Source organism: Stegodyphus dumicola, chromosome 5 (genome assembly GCF_044657685.1).
Source record: "Stegodyphus dumicola isolate Sdum_Otavi_A_Nest chromosome 5, ASM4465768v1".
In the NCBI taxonomy this organism is placed as follows: Eukaryota; Metazoa; Arthropoda; class Arachnida; order Araneae; family Eresidae; genus Stegodyphus; species Stegodyphus dumicola.
In genome coordinates, this window is record NC_140772.1 from 12,147,240 (window position 1) to 12,171,350 (window position 24,111).

The following is a 24,111-nucleotide window of genomic DNA, read 5'->3' on the forward strand; positions in this document are numbered from 1 at the left end:
CTGCTGTTTTATAAAAACTGATGAAACAGTTTAAAGAAGTAAAGAATCAAAAAGTATTCGAAAAAAGGTTTTTGCTTCAATAAACATCTCATCTTTGGCACAGACATTAGCTCTGACGTAAATATTATTTTTTTTTCCCAGTTCTAAACAAAACACAGTTTCATTACTATTATGAAAATGAATAAAACTGTTTTCAATTTTCCATTCAAGCTCACCATATCAGGCAATGCAGTGTCTGCAGTTGGCAGTAACTATGCATTCATCATAGACAGTATTTTAACTTTTAATTTTAGCTATGTTGAAAGACTTTTGTTCAAGCTAAAATGAGATAGGAAAAATTAAATAAATTACATTTAAGCTGAATGAAGGCAAAGTTGTCTTCTCTCTCTTTCTTCCAAAAAGAACAACTTTATATTTTTTCTGTTTTTAAAACTGGCTATTCGTTTGAAAATGAAAAGAAGATGAAAGAGTCTGACTTAATTTATCATGTGATAAAATTGCATTTCAGAACATTTCCATTAATCATTCATTTGCATATTCTTTGCAGTTTGCAAATTGTACAACCAGACTTGGTATTGCATTTTCTCTGTCAGGTAATGTATACAAAGTAAAATAGCACAGCAAGAAAGAAAACTAAATTAGTAAAAAATTAAATCTTTAACATGAAAACAAAGGAATTAACTCGGTAAAAAAATTTAAAAGAGAAAAATATACATATACATCTATTTAATACAAAGAAAACTATAAATTTTTGTATTTACATGGACTCTCCGCAATATACTGCACTCAGTTCTCGAGTGGGCAATATCAGTTTTCTTTCTCATAATTTTAGCCTAAATAATCAAAGAATAAAATGTTAAAAAATTTACACTGGTTTTTAGTTTCAATGATTTTTCATGTGAAAAATTCAATATATTCATAAAGAACATTAAACATTAGCAACTACATATAACAGAAAACAGGCAGTGAAAAATGCATAAATATATGAAAGTAATTTAACAAATATTCTCTATTTCTATAAAGCTAATATAAATTAATTTCAAAAATAAAAAAATGTATTATTACTGCAAACTAATTTACAGTATCATTTAAATTCTAAGAGCATATGTAAATTAAGTGCATGTATCTAAAACCATGAAAAAATAGATAATTCCAAAAAATTAATCTCAAATATTTTTTAAGGAATTTTTAAGACCAAATTAATTTGCATAAGTGAATAATTGTTGAGCAGGCAGGAGACAGACTTAGGGATAGTTGGCTCCAAACCTAACTCTTCAATTACTCAATTTGTGTTTTGTCATCCATATAGGCTAGGGTACAGTAAAATTTAAAAAAAAAAAAAAAAAAAAAAAATGTTGTCAATTATTAAAAAACAAATTTAAATTAGTAGGAATTTTGAGAAATTTAGCAAGTAAAATAACTAGAAATTAAAATATTCCTGTAGAGAAAGTTTTCAATAGGCAAGTTTCTAAATTACTTTGGTTTTCTACTCTTAATTATATTGACATTTAATTAATATTTTAATTAAATGTCAATTAAATTTAATTATTTAATTAAAATTTTCGTTTTCTACTCTTAACTATTTTTGGTTTCTACTGGAATTTGGTTTTCTACTCTTAATTATAGACATTTAATTATTATTTTAATTTAAATTAATAATTAAATATTTAATTAATATTTTAATTAAATTTAATTATTTAATTAAAATATTCATGTAGGAGAAGTTTTCAGTAGGCAAGAGTTTCTAAATTACTTTGGTTTTCTAAAAAATTTGGTTTTCTACTCTTAATTATATTGACATTTAATTAATAATTTAATTCCTAGTCATTTTACTTCCTAATTTTTAAATGAACAATTATTCACTTATGCAAATTAATTTGGTCTTAAAAATTCTGTAAAAAAAATTTTGAGATTAATATTTGGAATTATATATTTTTTCATGGTTTTAAATATGTGCACTTAATTTACACATGCTCTTAGAATTTAAATGGTATTGTAAATTAGTTCGCAGCAATAATTAATTTTTTATTTTTGCAATTAAAATTTCTTAATTTATATTAGTTTTATACGAATAGAGAATATTTGTTAAATTCAAATATCATTCCTTGCAGCAATGGCACAAGAAAATTATTTAAATTTACTATATTTTCGTGAAACAATATATGAAAGTAGACATTCAAACAAAATATACAAAATATCAGCCATTGTTTTATGTATAATATTGTTTATATTATAAGCATATGGAATGTAAACATTACAACACACAGTGTTAAGTGTCACCCATAATCTTATAAATCTCAAACACAACATGTTATTTATACTCAGTCTGTTGCATTAGTTTAATTTAACAGCAATGCATTAAAATATAAGAATTTTCATATGCATTTCCTACACAAATAACAATCTCAATGCCAAAGAAAGTGAACTTATTAGCAGGTAATAACTCAGCTTGTAAAAACATGCCGAATAATGATTATTGGAGAAGTCAAATGACAAGAATCAGCATTCATGTTTGACTTCTCCAATAAAGGTAATAATTTACCCAATAACATTACCAGATATTACAAAAATAGCAACTTCCATTACCAGCTACAGAAGATCTCTGTAAATTACAAATGTGTCTTTCACAAAAGAGCTCCAGTTCAGGGAAGGTGTAATATCAACCAACAATTCCTTAATATTTCTGATTTTATCTCCAGCCATAAGGAATCAAAGGGCTTAACTACAAGAAAACTAAAGAAGCGTAACTAATTCATCTGCAAAAATATACCAAACAGACCATGATCACAGAATGCTCTAAAACTCTTAACCAGGGAGAATGCCTAAAGCTAATTAGACAATTTTTACATTTTAACATGAAATCAGGCTCTTCTAAGTAAAGTCACTATCTTTAGCTAATGACTTTACTTAGCTTGCTTAATGTCTAATAATCTTTACTTATGCATATTTGTTTCAATGCAAATATGCTGATTGGAAACTCACATTGTTGCCAAAATGGCACATAAAGATAGAAGATGGGATGTTGAGAAGATTCTCAACATGCCTCTACCATCTCTATGCACATAATCGTCACAGCACAAATCATCCTTCTCAGTGCAGATTTCAAGCAGAATGCTTGACTACATGATTGCAGAGTTTGCAAAACAAGTTCTATATCTATAGGCTTGCAAATGGAAACAGAACAGCTAATCAAACAATGACACAAACCTAGTCATGAGTTGACAGCAGCTAAATTAGAAAACATTTGAGTGAATAAGTGCATTTGAGTGCTCTACAAGAATGTGAGCTATTCCATGTGTGCAGGGGAAAATAATGCAGATGGAGTTCATAGATATGCGGAACGTAGGAACACCTAGAAATTAAGTAATTTTAAGGTCCATCAACAAAAAAAATTCAAGGACCTATCAAGCAAATAAGAACTGAATAAACTAAAGCAATAACCTACACCTGAACTTTGCTTATGCAATTTGTAAGAATAAAATAAATCTGTAAGTAGGATGCATTATTATTAAACATAATGTAAGTTAAATATTAGATTATTAAAAATAATCTAATATTTAACTTAGATTGTGTTTAATGTAAAACAAATTCAATAACAAAATTAATTTTTCATGTTTTTTGAAGTAATTAGAATTAAATTAAAAAATTTATTGAAAGATTAACATTTTGCACTTATAATAAGCCTACATATTTTACAGAAAATTAGTGGCTCTTTGTTTAATGTTTTCTAATAGTTAGATTAACATCAATTATTTCTTTTTTGCCTTATGTCATCACATATTTGCTCAATCTACAGGTATATGTCAAATATTATAAGTTAAAGTGTTAAGTAAAATAATAATCAGCATGACTCAAAACAGCAGGTTTCTTGGTGCCACCACACTTGCTTGCTTAAAGACAGAGAGCCGCAGATCAGAACAGATGTGAATGCCTAATATTGATATGTGCTGAAAGTTAGTTGCCCTTTGACCCAGTAAATGTCATAGCTTTGTGTATATTTGCTGAAATTGTAACCCAGTTAATATACAGTATTTAATATAAAGTTCTAATAAGCCACTGAAGTATTAGAGACGATAGGTTGTTTTGTATTATTTTAAGGTCTCATTAGCTGCAAGGAATAAATTTTTGTGTTAATTTTTACATTTTTGTGTTGTATTTTGCATACATAATAAGGATTAAGGAAAGGAGATAACTCATCTTAGCATGTAGATATAATTTCTAAGTGTGAGCAGTTAGTTGCAAATAATCAAATTACGTAGTTAGATATTCTTAGTAATAAAAAATTTACATTGTTACAATTATATATTTTTTATTTCTAAAAAATGTCCATTAGAAAAGCACTAAGCATTTAAGAGCAGTTATAATTTGTGAAACTGATTCTAAAATGACATTAGCAAGAAAAACTACAAAATGTTTATGCATCTTTTTAATTTGACCATAATCCAGTATTTTAGCTAATTTACATAGATTTCCTTCTCTTTAGCATCTTTTCTAAGTTTATTTCTTTCAATAAACAAATCAATGTTCCCAGTAGTCTTTGCTTCATCTCCTAATTTGTTAATATTTCAACAATGTACCTTTGAAAAATAATTTTCTCCTTCTTTATAAAACCAATTTCTTTTTCAATGAATTTCCTCTTCATTTTAGAATTTTCAAACTTAAGGATTGTTATTATTCTAAAGAACTGATTGTACTTAGAATGTATCGAGAAAACTGCTAGTTTTATTTCTTTACAATATGAATATGGAAAACAAATATACACTGATATAAGGCCAAGACTAGCACCGAAGCCAAAGTCGCAAAATTTTTAGAATTTAGGGCAGGCACTGAGAGACATGATGAATAATGGATCTTGTAACTAATTGTCATTTTTAAATTTCTTTACTTTCTTTAATTGCTTTGATTTTTGTGTCAATTGTAAAGATAAGAAAATAAAGGGAAGATAAACATATTAAGAGAAAGCCTTCTGGGATCAAAACGAGAAAATGCAAATAATTTTCTTTTCACTTTTCTTCCAACAATTTTCCTAAAAATATGTAATTTATCATAAATTTCCTATAAAACACATCCATTATATGTTAATACCATTAAGATACTTTTCATTTCATCACAATTTTCTGGAAATTGTGCATCTATAAATCTTGCCTTCAAAATTAAAACCTACAAATCTTGACTTTAGACCTTCTGAGGTGCAAGTCTAAAATCCAAAAGAAAAATTATCCCTACCAACTCTGTAAAATAAAAAAACTAGAAGATTTTTGAAAAAAAAAAAAAAAAAGAAATCAGAAAAGATAACAGTAAAGAGAATTTTCGAGAGAAAACTGGTACATATTTAAATATTCTGAAACAATTACCAGAGAAGTGGCGTAGTTAGGGTGGAGCAAGGAGGAACATCTATCCCCGGGTGCAGCAATCCAGGGGTGCCAAATTGATGTTTTAAAATTTTAGAATTAAACATGTTTCATTCTTGGCACACAGAAAGGGCGGCAAAGTCACTGAAAAAAATAGCTATGCCTCTGACAAGAGAAAAATCTCTTAGCATGTAAAATATTAAAAAAAAAAAAAAAAAATGATATCAATTTTTAAATAATTACAGAGGCATTTTTTTTCCTGAAATATATTTTGGAAACTGTGCTTTATAGCATTTATTATCTTGTTTATTTTTCAGAATCAAAATATTTCGAAGTCACCAAAATGATGTCACTTTAGCCACCCAACCAGAATAGTGGTTAGTGACTCTGACTGCCATATTGAAGGGCTCAGGTTTGAATCCCGGAGAAGGCATGAATGTTTGTAATGGTATATTGTCTGTACCCCTTTAAATATGTGGTAAGCAGAAAATCCTCTCGAGAGGTTGATGATAGAGCAAGAGGTGTCAAAGACCCTTGTACCCCTTCCCGACAGGTACTTTATCTCAAAATTGGGGGTGGAACTGAATTAAAGTCAGGCTGCTACCAACAACAGGTGCATATGAATCCTTGCCACTAGTTTTAATGAAAATAGTTTTATTAATAGCCAGCATCGTGAGCTCAGGTGGCCGCATAACTGGACCCAACCTCAGTTTAAGACTTCTATATTAGGCAGGAGATGGACCAGTCAGCCAAATTTCAACTCCAACAAGAGCATTTGGTAATTCACTCTCCTACCACCTGTTTCATTCTTACAGGCAACAGACTTTAATTTGAACTCTCTCGCCCATGGTTGATCTGGGCCTGGAGTTTTGAACTGGGCTGTGGCTCTATAGGCCTGGAAAATTTATTGGCCATTAATAGTTACCTGCCCGTACTACACAGGATGCCTAGTGCCACCTGCGGGCCCCTCGAATAAATGAGGACAGAACTCCTGCGAACAACCACAGGTCACGGAGAACTACAAGCTCATACAGGGTTCGTACACATTTCTGCACATGAAAATTAAGTACTTTTAAGGACCATTAATGAAAAAAATTAAGGACCTATGAGCAAATGGGAACTGAATAAATTCAATTAAAAATATTATCTATGCCTGAATTTCACTTTTGTAATACCGTCCTAAAAATAAAATAGGTCTCTAAGTAGTCTGCATTATTACTAAACATGAATTAATTAACATAATTATTAATAAGTTTGAGAATAAAATAAACTTTACGCAATTTATCAAGTAGCATTAAATATTTTACACTTACAACAGATGGACATACTTGAAAGAAGATAAGTGACATTTACGTTTTACTCACAGTTAGCTTTATGTTGATTTTTTTAAATGTCTCACTTTGTCACGTACATTTTCAGTCTAGAAGTTCAGTAAATAGCAGGTAGATTTTATGTCAAACAGCATAGGTTAAAATGAGAAGTAAGATCATAATCAGCATGATTCAGAACAAAAGACTGAATGTTGTTACTGCTGCTGCTTGTCTAGAAAGAGACCTTCTCATTAGAACAAATCTGAATAGCCTGATGTAGGTTCACAAGTGTTGAAAGTTAGTTGGGCTCTGTTTGATGCAGTTAGTGTTGTAGCTTCGTGTAGAGTTTCAGGGGTTATAACCCAGTTAATATACTTTAAGGTTCCAATAAGCCATTAAAGCACCAGAGGTGATAAGTTGTTTTGCATTATTTTAAGTCTCACTAGATGCAAAGAATAAGTTTTACTTGAATTTTTACGTTTTTGTGTTTTATCTTGTGACCACAGTGAGTATTAATGAAAGGCAATAACTTGCTTTAATACATAGAGATAATTTTTAAGGGTAAGCAGTTAGTTATAAATAATTAAATTAGGTAATTAGACAAACTTAGTCATTATGGATTTACATGGCCACAATAAAATTTTATTTTTTAACAATATTTGTTAAAAAGCCCTATTAAAATCAAAATCTAATCAAATTTCACAGTTTAAAATACATGTAATTTATAACATTGATTCTTAAACGATATTAGGATAATTACACATTAAAAACTACAAAACATTTATGTTTTGTAACAACAACACTCAACGAAATATTTATCTGTCATTTTAATTTGAAGCCTTCTCAAACATTTTGGCTAGTTTATATTGATTTCCTTCTCTTTAAGCATCTTTTCTAACAATTAGAGATTTGTCTAAAAATGCAAAATAATGCTCTAGCTAGTTTCTGTGTCAACCTAACTGCTTTATGTCCTAACTTGTCACTCTCTCCACAATGTACCTATGAGGGTTTACTTGATTTGGTAAAAGTTAAATAGTCGAAACCCCCCCCCCAACTGATGTGAAGCAAACTATCGCTATGTCTTAAAATAACTAAAATATCAGACAAAGGTCTAAATAAACCTCTTATATAAAAAGAACTTAGAATACAAAGGCATGTTCTGATGCTAACAAAATCATTTACAGCTCATGGTGATGTAATTAAAGAAGAACAGTGAAATTCAAACTAAAAGTGTGGACTAGTGGTCAAAGATTATACAATTTAATTTTAATTTAATCTGGCTCAGTATCTCTATCATATGAGGAAAATAGAAATGGGAAATTATAATAAAGGCTGAAATCATAAACAATTGGGTGATTTACATAATAATAACTGCACATTTTCTTTGAAGAATAATTTTTTTTTTTTTTTTGTCTTTATTATTTTCTTTCTTCAACACATTTCCTTTTCATTTTAGAATTTTTGGATTTAATTAAAGATTTCCGTTATTCTAAAAAACATGAAATGCATTTAGAATGTATATAAAAAGGCTAATTTTATTTCTTTAGTAATATGAAAATTCAGAAGAAATATATATGGTAAAGGCCGGTTACAGAGCTGTTGTGGCAGAATTTTTAGAATTTAGTGTCACACCGAACAACAAAATCTTGAAATGGCAAAATTTTTAGAATTTAGAGCAGGCATTGGAAGCAGAATTTAGGCTCCACAGAGATTGCATTAAGTGGGAAAATGCTTAGTGCCAGCTCTGTGTATGATGCATTAAAACATATTAGATGAATCTTTTAAATTGCAAGTTTTCAATTTCTTTATTAATAAAAAAAAATCCCTTTCTATAATTTGCCTGCCCATGTGACAAGATTAGAAGCATTTTTGATATTTTCCATGCTTGTGTCTAGTGAAAAGTAGAGAAAATAAAGGGAAGATAAACATGTTAAGAAAATGATTCTAGTATCAGGAGTAAAACATTCAAATATTCATTGTTCTTCCAGACGTTCTCCAAAAAGTAAGAAATTCATTGCAAACTTTCAATAAAATAAATCCATTACGTGTTGCTACCATGGAGACATTTTTCATTTTATCACATATTTCTCGAATCTTCCAGAATCGTGAGTCTATAAATATTGCCTTCAAATCCTTCTAAACTTTCCAAGCTGCAATGTCTAAAATACTAAAGAAAAATTATCCCTACCAATTCAGTAAAATCAAAAAGCCAGAATTTTGGAAAAAAAGGGAGGGAAAAAGTGTAAAATTAATTTTATAGAGAAAACTGATACATATTCTGAGAATTTTGAATATTCTGACACATGGGAAAAACTTTTACCATGAAAAAATTAAAAAGAAGATATTTTTAACTAATTACATAGCTAATTTTGCTTTTGCTAAGAGCCATTTCGTAAATTGTGCTTTATAGCATTATTTATACCTTCTTTATATTTATTATATAATTCAAAATATTGTATAATAAGTTGCCAAAATGAAATTTTATATGACAGCAAAAATTAAAAATGTTTTATTTTAATGTTATTTTTTAAAAATAATTTCAATATTTTATGAACAATATTTTAATTAAATGAAATTTATCAATGTTAGGACGTTTTGAAAAAAAAATCGTCCAAAAATTCTCAGATCTCGGAATTAAAAATTTTTTATAGAAACTGATCTTAAAATCGCCAAAATGTTCATAAGTCGCCAAATTTAGAACAGTTTAATAAAAGAATTCCCATCTTCAAAATCGAAAAGTTGTTTAAGAGCTCTTTATTAGAAAAAATGAATTTCGAAATGCTTATATCTCACTTCTTGCTTAGAAACTCTAGTATCCCATCAATTATATTAGAAATAGACACAAATTAAAACCCATAAACCCATTCAAAAGATAATCATATATGCGCCAGTGAATCGCCAAAAATATTCCACCAAAATGCTAATTCACACTCCAAATGGCAATTGTAAAAAAAGACAGAAATTTCAGATGATTAAAATTAAGGACCTTCTGCTGATTTTGGCCAAAATTAAGGACCGAAAATCGATTCCAAAAAATCTAAGGACTTTTAAGAACCGTTCGAACCCTGCGTCATAATTTTATACTCCATTCCCGAGACTACCTAGGTACAGATCCTAGCCAGTAGGTTTACAGTTTTTCCTGCATCAACCCCTTGGGGGGGGGGTATGACTCCTTGCCATGATGAATGTCATGAGCTTGTGCTGACCTTTGTCAGACAAGTGAGATTGGTAACAATGACAACCATGTCACTTTAGAACACACCAGAGAAAATAAAAATGTTTTATTTTAATGTTGTTTCCTAAATAAAATTTTAATTTATTATCATTAAGATGTTTGTCAATGTTATGTTTGTAAAGAAAATCATTAAAAGTTTGCAAATCTCCAAATCAAAAAATTTTGCATAAAACCTGATTTTGAAATTGCCAAAATGTTGATGAATCTCCAAATTTAGTGCCACATAATAAAAGAACTCCTATCACCAAAGGAAAAAGTTGTTTTTGATGTAGTATTTCATTCACAAAACAAGAATTACTTTGAAATGTTTCAATCCAAGCAGGGCATCATGCTTTTAAAACTCAAGTATCCATTATTTATATTAAGAAGTAGGAAAGAATCCAAATGTTAACCCATCAAATGCATATTTATCAATGTGTTGTCAAAAAAATATTCTTTAAAATGTTAATTCACACTCAAAATGAGAGTTATAAAAAACAGACAAAAATGTCAGATGAGTAAAATTAAGGAAATTTTGCCAGTTTTAGCCAAAATTAAGGACTTCTAAGGACAAAAAACTGTTTCCAAAGAACCTAAGGACTTTTAAGTCCTTTTAAGGACCGTATGAACACTGGAAGAGCTTCCACATTGGAAGAAACAGTAATATTGAGAGCATACAGTATGTATGTTTAAATGTATGTATTACATTAATAAAACAACTTTTAATATGTACACTATGCACAAATAAAAAATGGGACAGTTCTATATCTCCCGTTCTACTGGGCCGATTGACGAAATTCAACTTGCGTTTTTCATGTCTTGAAAGCACGACTTACGATATGTACTAGATTTACATATAGCATCATTCTAATATAGGTATTTTGACACGAAATCAGACTTTTTCTGAAATAACATACCAATTTTTTTTCCATATTTCAATCCTATGACTTAAAACTACTAGGTTTTGTAAAAATCGCACGAGAGTTTTTCATGACTTGAAAGCGTGACTTAGAATATGTATTAGATTTACATATAGCATCTTTCTAATATAGGTATTTTAACACAAAATCGGACTTTTTCTGAAATAACATACCAATTTTTTCCCATATTTCAATTCTATGGCTCAAATTACGCCCAACTACCAAGTTTGGTAAAAATCACATGAGCAGTTTTTAAAAAATTAGCTCTCAAAATTTTAGCTCCTCAATGTTAATTTAGTTTGGTATATATTTATTAATCTCTCTTTTTTTATTAAACTTGTTTGATTCCTCCTTCCACATTTCAAAATTTAGGTTCATTCCAAATAAAATTCACCTATTTTTCATGATTTATGTTTAAATAATTTTTATAAATTTTTCAAAAAAATTTTTGAATTATAATCTATAAAAATTTTACAATCATTTTAAAGTAGACGTATTTTTAAGCATACCTGCAAAAAAATTGCAGTTTTTATTCCAAAATTTCCAAAGATATACGTTAATTTATATATTGGCCCATTTTGAAATTTGGCATAACATCAAATGCAGTTTAGACACTTTGCCAAAATTATTTGGAAGTAGAAATGGACTTTTTTTCTGCTCACACACAATGTAAATAGGTAGGCACGAGGTGCCTTTTTTCCAGCTCTGGCATAATGGAAGGGAAAGGAAAATTGGTTGCACATGTTAAGAAGTTTGCCAAGTGAATTCCAGCTCCGGCATAATGGAAGGGAAAGGAAAATTGGTTGCACATGTTAAGAAGTTTGCCAAGTGAATTATTCTTGGCGCAAATGAAAAAAAATCTACCAAGATAAATTTTTAAATTTCTCCGTAAATTCCTCACCAAAGTTTACAAAATTTAATATCTAGCCATAATTTGAGTCGTAGAATCGAAATATGGAAAAAAAAATTGGTATGTTATTTCAGAAAAAGTCCGCTTTTGTGTCAAAATACCTATGTTAGAACAATGCTGTATATAAATCTAATACATATCCTAAGTCGCGCTTTCAAGACATGAAAAACGCAATTTGAATTTTGTCAATCGGCCCAGTAGAACGGGAGATATAAAAGACATAGAACTGTTCTTTTTTTTTTCGGGGGGAGGACAGTTTACCTTTGAGGATAATTCTGCTGCAAGCACAAAATCTGTTCGTTCAAGGTTTAAGTCCTGGCGAACAGGCTGGCTGCATAGGTGTTTTCGTGGTTTTCCTCATGTGTAACACGGATATGAGCCAGTTTCCCTTAAAAAGACCTCCAAGGGGCATCCCTACCTTTTCATATAGTGCCTAAGGGCGGAGCACATAATAAGGGAAAAAAAAAGCACAAAAGCTGTTGTAAATGTCCTGGATGTGAGCCAGCCAGTGTCTGGAGAATACAGACATTGAAACTGGATGATTATCCTCTGGAAGTCAGCTCTGCCTGATGGTACCTACAGGAAATTTTAACTGTCGCTGATGAGGTTATGTTTGTATGTTCAAGCATGTTTAACAACCACAATTCTTATCCTTGGGTACATGATAATCCCATGGTATCAGATCCCATGCCTACCAGGAAAAATTCTCCATTAATGTTTTGGCTGGTATGGCACATAACTAATTAGTAGAACTGTACGTTTTACTTAGTTTACTGAACAGCTGCATGACAGTATCCACTTCCTACATGATTTTTGCAGGAAATTATTTCCTACATTCCTCCAGCTGTTCACCTATGAATGTGGTTCCAACATGATTGAACAGTAACATCAGATATTACCTTGATGCTATTTATGGCTCATAGTAGATCAGAAAGACTGGATCTTTTATTTGGTTACTATGATCACTAGATTTGACATGCGTGGTTTTCTTTTTCTAGAGATACTTTAAAAGCACAGATATTTGTGTTGATGTCATTAGCATATTTTCATTTTGTTATACATTTTATTGGAATTTAAGTCATTAATTATGAGTCTGCAAATCTTCTGTGCTACAAGAACTACAGAAAAATGGCCTCAACATTCAACCATTATCAATCTTTTCATTTTTTTAATTTCTCATTTCTCCAAAGAAATGCTCTAGACATTTGCTGTCATTCCTAGAGGTACTGGGCACAACTGAACGCTTTGCATTCATATGCGACTTTCCTTAAATTTAGATTGTTCTAATATTGGCGAATATTTTTATGATTTTTTGAGTGCCTTATCCATGTCTTTTATCCCTATCCTTGAAGAATTTTTCGATTCAAAGATGACCTATGAAGTCACAGTAAGTTGAAGCATGACCATAAGGTGAATAATTAAGTCCAAAAAGCTCTTTTCTTCAATGTACATATACAGCATTCTTAATGATAACATGTTTTGAAAGTTTTATAAAATAATCAATTAGGCACCTAGAAACTTTCATTCTAGGATAATTGACTGATCTGCATCATTCCCAGCACAAATTTATGATAATTCTGTAGTGAGATCTATGACTTGAATTCCATATTCTCCTAAAATGTTGCTGTACTCTGAGAATGACAGTAAGGGAGAAGATGAGCAAAATTAAGAAGCTTGAGCAAAACTTCTAGGAAGCAAAAATCTATGAATTTCTAAGAAATATGTAAATCTTCAATGGTCAATTCAAATAAATCATCAGCAAGCAATTTTAAAGCAAACTTGCTTGTATTCATGTTAAACACAGGGAAAACTTAAAATGCTTATGAAACCAACACAGTGAATCCAATTTGATTACCAGTGTTTGCAGCTTTCATCCATCCAGCTGTTGATGAGCTGTGCTGTGCAAGAATTTGGTTTGTTCACATGTTCCTTTAGCCTTTCCATAATTTTTTAATTGGTATATGGGAATTTTTTTGCTATATGTTTATAATTTGCAATCCATGGCTCATTCTAAATTTAATTCCAAATTTCTGCAGAATGTATCTACTGATGCAAAATAGTTACTGGATAATGCAAAATTAAGGAATTTATCACAAATAAGTAAGAATGGCCAACATAGAAAGGAAAAGAATGAAATAAGATTGTGTGAAAGGAAAGATATAATAGATAAGGAAAGGTACATGGTCTGCTGAAAGTAATTTGAGCTTAGATGATTTCATACCATTATTTCAAATAGTTATTTTTTACGACTAGGTTTTAAACAACAAATATGAGCAATAGTACTACTGCCAATAGTGTTCTTTCTGTTGAGAAGTATATACAGAATCTGTGAAGAATGATGTGGTTGTACTCAGAGGATGCTGGTATAAAAAGTGTTGAGAATAAGTTTGAGAAATGCAAAACAGAACAATGGAAGCAAAATTATTATTGTATCTCACAATAGTTTGTGATAACCATTTTATAAACAAAACTTACACTAACTAAATTTGATATTAGAAAATATTTCATGTTTGCATGTAAATAAGTTTCATATTTTAAAAATATTAACTTTAATATTTTGCATCATTTTTTGGGTACATGTTATATTGGGCATTATAAATTGCAGAATATTCTTGATTAAAATTATGATAAAGAATAAGATAAAGAATTTAATAATAATAAAACATTATAAAAAAAATTCTTTAAATGTTTTCCTTGCCAATTTCATAATACTGTATCACATTAATATAAATAGAAAAATGATATTCTTCGACTTTACACAAAAGATTACAGAAGAGAACATGTTAAAATTAAGTAAAGCAAACAGAAACAAGTATACCTTATTCATAAAAAATTTAAGTAAAGCAAACAGAAACAAGTATACCTTATTCACAAAAAAATTAAGTAAAGCAAACAGAAACAAGTATACCTTATCCACAATCTTCATAGCAAATACTTTTTCGGAGTTCTGACCAGCTATTTTTCGAACCAGAAAAACCTGAAATTCCCTATATCAGTTAGAATTAATATTAAACAGATACATAGCTACAGAAATGCCCTTTTGTAAATCAGATTTATATACGTTTAAAATATCAAATTAAAAAACCGATATACAATTCAGAAATCAAACTAACTGCAATAACTAAATATTGTCAATACATACAAATAAAATTACAGAAAACTTCTCAAATTCTTTTTAATTGATTACTTTAAAGCATATCAAATTATTAAAAATCAATTAAGAGAACAGATAACTTTACGGTTAAATGAGTAAAATATAGAATTGCATATCTTAAGTGCAAAAATGTAAATAAATATTTAGTTACTTTCTTAAATGAAAAATAAAAATTAAAAAAGCAACACTTACTTTACCAAAGCCTCCTTTCCCTAAAAATGACAGAATTTTGAAATCCTTAACACCTGTTCGGCTAGGCTCATTATGTACCACATCAGAAGAACTACCTGATGAAACTGAATCAATTCTATTTACAGAAAACAGAAAAATAATTATTGTCTGCTTTGATTTGTAACATCCGATTGATAAAATATATTTTCGTCACATCCAAGACAACAGTTTTAAATAAAGTAACTGCAAAGTATAAATTTATAAATATATCTTTATATAATAATTCTTTTATTATGTGCATGACTCTTCATACAATATAATGATGACAAAATATATAAATGAGACAAAATACATAATATGAGACAAAAATAAAAGTAAAGAGAGAGCTAATCTACATTACAGTTAAGATTTTTAAAGGAAAAACTTAAAACCAAACTTCCTAGTCACAATCTAAAAATGAAACTCCTATATTTCCCTTTATTGTAAAACATTTTTATAAATACGTTTATTTAGGTTTATATTTTGAAGTTACTTTTTATTTTTTGATTTATTGCATATTCTTTTAAATCCAGATGTTTTACCAATATTTTTACAGTATTTTTTTAGGCTCCAGAATTGTGTCAAGGTATTTTTCTAATCTGCTTGGGAATTAAATTGAGCTAAAAGCTTCATTTAGATCCTTAAATCGAATTTACACTCAACTAGATTGGGAAGACGAAACACGATTCAAATTTCCTTAACTGTTGGTGATTTTATCAAAAAAAGCTAATACACTTTGAAAAGTCAGCCTTTTTTTTTTCATGAAATCAGCAATAATTGATTTAATTAATTTTTTTTATAATGTATCTTTATCTGAATAGTAACTTAGTATGTTACAACAGTTTTCAAATTAAAATAAGTTTTTACTTTAAATTTTCTGGGAAGATCATCTCTGTAGTTTATAAATTTAATTAATCTTAAATGGATTAATACTAGATTTTGGCTTTGAAAGTCCATTCCGAATTGAAATTTTTATCTACTTGATGGTGGTTAATTGTCTAACTGAAAAGAAAACAAATTTTATGAACTTTTCGGCCTATAAGGATTAGACTGATAAAGACACAGATTACTTAAACTGTTTGGTTAATCTTCGGATTATGGTAACTTGGCGATTTTTTGGCAACCCTGCTACAGCAACCTGCTAGTTTTTTTTTTTTTTTTTTTTTGACGCCATTTTGTTTTCACAAAGTAAAGGTTTTTTTTTTTTTAACTCAACATTTTTTTTTTACCAACCTGCTAGCCGAATTATGCTTATGCTAGAACTTTTATGGAACAAAAGTGCTTAATCATGACGAAGATTAGGTGCGAAATTGGGAGAAAGTGCAGAGTCACTGCTTGCCGCGTTTTCAAGAATTGCACATACATGGTATCCATGTACACGTCGACCTATTTTCACTTAAAAAGCCATCCCAGAATTGCACAAAAATGGCATTGCACACACTCTTGGCTTTATCCATGTACACTGCTAAAGTCCTAGCTAGTAACCTTTATCGCCTTACCAAAATGTCATCAAACTACCTGTTACCATATTCCAAAGATTAGCCAACTGTTTTTATGAGATTATTTTAAGTTTTCAACTTTGTGTCATTGTTGGTTGGGAAACATGCTGATTTAATTACTGTACCAATAGCTTGATAACAATACCCCAGAGGGGAAAGCATTAAAATGCATTATGTTTTAAATGACTTTCACATTTGGCTCTGTGATCATTATTTGCTTTAAAACTAAACATAACTACTATTGCAACTCGCATAAAAATATTCCCTTTTTTTTTTTTACTGGTAAAATAGTTTAAGCTATATTAATAAAATTAAATTATTCTTGTAATTAATAAAAAAAAGCATATCCTTACACAATTTTTGTTTCAAAATACAAGTGTACTTCAAAAATAAAATTTTTGCTTGCTATATTGCAGTTGAGGTGAATGAAGGATGTTGCAATTAAGGGCTAAAGAGCGTCATGTGGTTCACAGGCTGCAGTTAAGAGGACTGACAGCTGCAGTTTGGTTATGTATATTAATTAAGTTATATATTAATATATATAGCAATGTTTATCCAGAATTAATTTACTTCAATATGAAAAGAATATTACGTTTACTTACCCTACAGTTTCACTTTCTTCAACATTTCTATAAATTCCCTTAAAATAAAAAAAGAAAAACCAAGGTTACATTTTGCTTAATAAATAGATAAATTTGCAAGAAATTATGTTTTTAAAACTAAAAATGATTAGTAATATTATTCCCCCTATATTTTTCTACTAAGCAAAGTCAACTGCAATTAATGAACACCATGGGCAATTTCAAAAAAAAAAGTTTTTATGATTTCACCATTTCTCTCAAATCATATTCTTTAAACCATGAAAATCATTTTGGCAAGTGCATTGCAGTATATAGGCTAAAATTTTGCTTGCTATAGTGTTTAGATGCTGCTAAAATTTAGCCTGATCTGCAAACATTATTACAAGTATCCAGGCCATGAATCTACAAAATATATTAATATCTCCAGTTACTCAAAATTTACAACAGAACAAACACGAAAGGGGATAACACAACCACCTTGGTAAAGTTTCTTGATTTTTTATTAAACGAAAAGGAATGGTGATTTATAATTGCAAATTTTATTAATTGCATGCATATATATTCTACATTATATTTAAAGGAAAAATCGATCAGTAAACCAACAAACGAGTTTTTTTTTTTTTTTTAATTGTGATGAGATATGGTGATTGCTTTAAGACAAAATTCAAAGCAATTTTTCCTTTTATGATTTTGCAATGAAATTCCTGCAGAAATTTTGCATGCAAATCTTATCAGCATATATATTAAAACTGAGTTAAAAAAAAAAAAAAAAAAAAAAAGAAACTTCATGATTTTGCTACAAAAATTGTTGTAACATGGGATAGTGCAAAAAGAATAATGAAAATGGCAATGCTGTTTACTAAGACTGAAGAACTGTTATGACTTGGCAGCCAGAGCTTGGCACATTCTGAAAATTTGCTGATTTCTTATATGGTGGTTATGCTAATGTGTAAGTACCAACCCTTGTTTATATATACCAAAATATGTTGCAATTTACAATGGACAAACAGCTCAGACACATTCAGTATTAGAGAATTCCTGCTAAAAAGAGCACCTGCAGACTTTTGAAATGATGTAACCAAACATGGAGGATGGTCCTTTTATACAGAATCTTACATTTGTTCTCAGCTTTCAGGTAAACTCTAAATGTATAGGGAAAATTTTTTCCCTATCACATCTTCCTTAACAGGTAGAATTATATCAGAAAGAGACTACAGTCAGAAAGGATTAGATTCTTCTTCCCTTTTTTTTAACTTGAACTTCTTCAATAACATTTTTTACATACGTTTTCTATCATTCTGTCTGTTCTCATTAGTACTGCTTTATAACCATTTTACCCATTTTTCATTAATGCGAAGGAAAAAGAATGATCTTTGTAGTAGTACATTACTACTAGTATAATATACTTATCTCTATGTCTTGGTTTTTGAGTGACGCTTCAATTCCAGTTAGGGCCTTAAATATGATGAGATCTGATATTTCATTTCATTATTTAACTATTTATTGTTAATTTAGTTAATTGTCATTTATTTATTCACATAAGATTGAATTTTAATTTTAATTAGTTATTTTAATCATTTATTTCCCTCATCTTTCCTAGTAGCCTTCCACAGGGCTCTGAAACTTCTAAACTTAAAAATCAATCTTGATATAAGAGCCTACTGAAACTATCCATTCTAATAAACTATCCATCCTACTAATTTCTCCTTTCTTTTAATTATTTATTTAAAATATATCATATTTAATAAAGGATTAATTCTTAATTAATAATATTACTGAAGACTGAAGTCACACTGTAATTAATCATGTTTGTCTCGGATGGAAAATAAAATTATTTTTTCTACCAGCTACAATTATTTACTTAGAAATCCTAAGTATGTATATTTCTACACAATGCTGGGAAGACAGTTACCGCGGATCCATATTATTTAGAATTAAATGCCTTTTAATTATTCATTAAAAATATAACATTTTGTAAACAATCTATAATTAACTGAAATTCCCATGCTGATGATTGTGAGTTAAAAATAGTTTAATCTTGCCCTTTGAGGACTATCAATAAAATTAAGGGTTTATCAACAATTAATAATTGAATAAATTACAGAAAATACATGTACAACTGATTTCACCCAAATAATACAATTCTATGAATGACCGAGAAATGTTCACAATATGTATTATTATAAAGCATAATCTAATATTTAATAAAAGTGTAAAATCAGTTTGAGAGAAAAAAAAAAAGCAGCTCCCTAAAACTTGCCAATAACATAAGATAATTTCTTGAAATATTTAAATTTTACTTTTATAACAGTCACATGCGTTTCAAAGAATGTTTATATGTTTAGAACTAAATTTTTTTTGCACTTTCTGACTACCCACAACCCTGCAAAAAAAGTCATAAACTCGTTGCCCACTTTGGAGATAATTTGCAAAGTCACTGGCAATTAATTTTTCAAGCTAATACATGAAAGGCATCAATGTGGCCTACCCTGAATGCTCTTTGAGATTTTTGAAAGCATTCTATTATACTCACTCATTATTATACTCAATTTAATAATACATTTTAGCTTAAGTAAAATTTTCTAAATATGAATATTTGTGATTTACCTACAAACAAAAACGATGCCATTCAAATACTTTAAAAATATGGCATTTTGCCGGACATTGTCATATGTAAAAATTTGGATCCAATGAAATTACCTATTGGTTAACAAATTACATGCATGATTGAATTAGTTACATGCAAGAAATATGGGTTTTAGAAAATGGGTGAAGAAAAGAAAATAGATCATAAAGGACATGTGATAGAAGTTTGCGAGAGTTTCTTTGTCAAAAAAAATAATACTCAACATTTACTGCCTATAAAATGTGTTTTTGGAGGGATATTCTATGAGATAAAATAAACATTTTTACTGTTTTGCCTGACAAAAGTGCCTCTACTTTAATCGAGAAAATTATCAAAAAAGAAATAAATTGTATTCTGATTGCTAGGCTATCAAATCAGAACTAGAAAAAGCTAAAATTCTGTATAATACAATGAAACATAAGCGTAAGTTTATAGATCCCGAAACATCCATCACACCCAAAATACAGAATGAACACGGGACTCTGCCAAAAGCACAGTTGAAAAAAAAAAAAAGAGGGCCAAAGCCCATCATTATCTTGATTCATATCTCATCAAGTTGATATGGCAGTAAACTCAAGCCAATAAGAAGGAAGACTATTTTGAGTCAATGTTAAAAAAGCATTAGACAGAAGCCAGAAAATTTCTACCAGGAAAAAAAAAGTTCTAAATAAGCTAAGCCAGTTGCTTATATGTGCGAACAGTAAAGACAGTATTCTTGATTTTTTTCTAACCCTGGACTAGATATTTTGCAATTTAAAATAACAAGAAAATTCACACAAATAAATGAATCCAGTTTTATACACGTTAAAAGCTAAAAAAAAAATTTCTTTAAAACTCACTAAAATTCAGGTATTTTTGAAAAATAACACACAATAATAATAATAATAAATAGATTTGTCATTTACCCAATCATCGCCTTCAAAATTGCATGTATCCATTTTATTTTTATATTTGGCGTACACGTGCAACCAAAAAAAAAAAAATGGTTAATCTTTGGGTTATGGTAGCTTGACGATTTTTTGGCGACCAACTCTGCTACAGCAACCCTCTATTTTTTTTTTTTTTCGCCGCCAATTTCTCTTCACGAAGTAAAGACATGTTTCTTTTCTTTTTATTTACTGAACACTTTTTCCAACAATCTACTAGCCGAATTACGCTTATGCTAGAAATTTTATGTAACAAAACTGCTTAATCATGACAAATATTAACTGCAAAATTGGGAAAAGTGCAGAATCGCAAACTCCTTGCCGCGTTTTTCAAAATCGTACATACACGTAAACTATGCTGTTATCGCATCTATAGACGCGCGCGCTTACCCAGGATAATTCCGAGAAATGTTTCGTCTAGCTAGGAAGAACATTTTAAAACTTTTCCCAAAATGTTCCGGCTGGAGACGTGTTCCTCGAACATTCAATCAATCAGACGAAAGGTCAGCTTCTGAAGGATCACGGGTAACTTTCAATATGGTGATGGCTCTCAGTGTGAAGTGATGGACGGCGGAAATAGAGGCCGATTTAATTATTGCTGTTTTGTTGTAATACAACTGCCTGAGTCATTTTTTAAATGTGTATATATTCATTAAATATATAATCGTGGAAATTTCAGAGTTGACAGTATTTTACGACGTTTTTGCAGTTCGGATTTGCTTACAAATTGTTCGTAGCCAAAAGTTCGCCAAATTTGTCGTATTTCGTGCTGATCGTGTATTATAACACTGTTATATAATAGAATTTTATTTCTTAAATTTTAGTTGAATAATTTTTTAAAATCCGTTTGTATATGCGCGGCTTTTCTTCTAATTACTTATCTTTTAAATTGTTTACTGCATAATCAGTGACACATTTTAAACAGCATAAAAGATGCATAAAAGAGAAAAGCATAGCTTATGTAATAATGAGAATACTCATTAAATTTGTCTATTATTTTCATGTCATTAATGAAATACTTTTTGAATTATAAATACATTAGAAACTATACTTTTATTGTAAATGCTACATATTGAAACATTAGAAATTTATGGATTTATTATTATGCATGATGAAAAACATTTGTATATACATTCATTAATATAAATCTTATTCATTACATTAATACTAATAAATATATATTAACAACTTCTAAAACATCGCATCTCTCTATCTGTATGTAAATATATGACTTATTAGATGTGTATGTATGAATACAAAAATGAATATTGCCAAGAAGTTTATTTGAAGTTACTTTTAATTCAGATAATGATTATGTAATTGGCAGCAACTATAGTTATCAGTTCTTTGCAAATTATTATGGGTATGTAATAATCAGTTGAAAAATAATTGATGAGTATTTGAGTACTAAAGAGTGTACACATTTTGTTATTGGGTTAATTCATAATTATATCATACGTAATAAAAACATGACTAATAAATAATAAGAAATGCAACAGCTGTGCATTTATAACATTTGATTACTTAAAAAAGCGCACAACTGATTATCACCTTCATGTCTGTTTACATAATGAATTGCACTTTCCAATTAAGTGCACGGGCCTACTAGTGGCCGAAGCGTCGTTGAACACTGGTAATTCTGCCTCAGGTTAGAATGCCGCGAGCGGGCTGGCTACATGACGTTTCCTTGGTTCGCCCCATTTGTAACTGGTATACGAGCCAGTTTTAAAAAATATTCTACAAAGGGATCCCTCTTGTTGTTATCCCTCGAGGCTTTGCGGTAATCACATAAAGCCAACTGAGCCCACCAGCGGCCGAGCGGTAAAGTCGATGAACACTGGTAGTTCGGTCCGAGGTTCGAATCCTGCGAACGGGCTGGCTGCATGGACACTTTCGTGGTTTTCCCCATGTGTAACGTGTACACGAGCCAGTTTCCCTTAGAAAGTCCTCCACGAAGGCATCCCTTCCCTTAGGCAGATAGCCCTAGTGTGCTTTGCTGTAATCTCAATAAACTAAACCATAAAACAAACTCATGATGTGAACACCTAATTTCTAGAGTAGGTATAATTAATGTGTTTTAGGTATATTACCGAGTGTTCTATGGGACAGTAAACAACTCGCACATGTTTGATTGCTCATGTATTCATATGCTTTATTTGATCTTCATTTTGCTGAATAGTATCTGTTGGTTGTGAGGAGGTAAATATCAGCCATATAGATTTTTGTCATTTGAATGGACAGAAAAGTAATTATGAGCCATAAAGTTAGTCAGAAAATGCTTTCACCAGGTCACAAATTTTCCAGTGAGCCATCAAATTTTCATTGAAATGCAGACAACAGGAAATACTCATAAGCGATGTGTGATAAATAGACTTATCCAGCACATGTTTTTAAACTATTCTTAGGTGTATACAGAATTTGGCTATTACTGATGTAATTGAACCAGAAGTGTGTTTATTTTCTTACATGAAGTGCCAGAGTGGAGATCAAAGTGATTAACTTGATAGCAATCACCTTTCTATTATCTTCCATTACTAACAATAAAGTTTAAAACGAAAAGCGTGTGAGTGATACAAAACAACACGAAGAAGCGAATGTCACTTGAAAGGAAAGGTTACTTTCGCCAATCTGAGCGATAAATGATTCTTGTTTGGCTTTCAGCCTGTTTGCCGGTGAAGACGGTAACCTTATTTCGCCAAAGGCCGTTTCTCAGAACTGTAGCTGCAAACGCTTTGTTCCGGCAACAAACAGCCGGCAACAACGTGATAAACCAGGCTGAATCACCAACTTTTCTCTCTTGGCGAGGGAGTGTACGCGCTGCCAATTTTGGTGCGTTTATCGCACACGCTGGCTGAATGTCTGCTGTTTTTTTAAAGATTTATTTTATAGACGCGCGGCATTCAGCGCATATAAACTTTTCGGATAATTTATTAATTCTCGAATAGTATATAGACGTTTTCACTTAAATAAAAATTTCGCGTATATTTTGTAAACATATTCAAAATAACTTATTCTTTAGATGTTTCAGTTTCGTTAGCAGACTAAAATAAATAAGATATGAATAAAAACTTTCAATAGTGTCAAATAGGGAAATAGTTAAAGCGTAGAGTGTGCAAATAAATTTATCTTAATGATATTTTAACAAAAATTTCCATAAAAACACTGTAAATTAATACTAAATAAATAACTTAAGAATATGTTGTCATTTAAGTCTGAAGTATATGGAAATAATTGTGGAAGACTCTGAAGAAACACTTTCTTTTAAATGTGTGAAATATTTCATAACATATATGGAAGAAGAAAGTACAACATTCTGTGTTTTGGATGCTTTTCCCCAAATGTAATATAAATACGAACTAGAAACCGTAATTAAAAGTCCTTCTTCCTCTCCAATCAGATCACTTTTGTGT

General features: G+C 29.9%; 1 protein-coding gene and 1 long non-coding RNA gene across 4 annotated transcripts in view; one reads left to right on the forward strand and one right to left on the reverse strand.

Annotated features, from left to right (window-relative positions):
• Nucleotides 1–23,283, reverse strand: part of LOC118182676 (ribosomal protein S6 kinase beta-2-like) — an 80,937-nt gene extending 57,654 nt beyond the window's left edge. The window contains exons 1-5 of one of the 3 annotated variants that reach the window (XR_015041080.1): nt 23,168–23,283; nt 17,171–17,208; nt 15,052–15,166; nt 14,614–14,682; nt 762–833 (exon numbers count right to left, since the gene is read on the reverse strand). Coding sequence is in view for 2 of the 3 variants with exons in the window: in XM_085816451.1 (XP_085672577.1) it covers nt 762–833; nt 14,614–14,682; nt 15,052–15,166; nt 17,171–17,208; nt 23,168–23,233 (360 nt within the window). In the remaining variant the exon portion in view is untranslated. The remainder of the gene's footprint in view (nt 1–761; nt 834–14,613; nt 14,683–15,051; nt 15,167–17,170; nt 17,209–23,167) is intronic. The other 2 variants (XM_085816451.1, XM_085816452.1) reach the window with 2 other exon arrangements.
• The window catches only part of LOC146997049 (uncharacterized), an 82,724-nt gene that overhangs the window by 2,797 nt on the left and 55,816 nt on the right, over nt 1–24,111 (forward strand). The window lies entirely within an intron of this gene.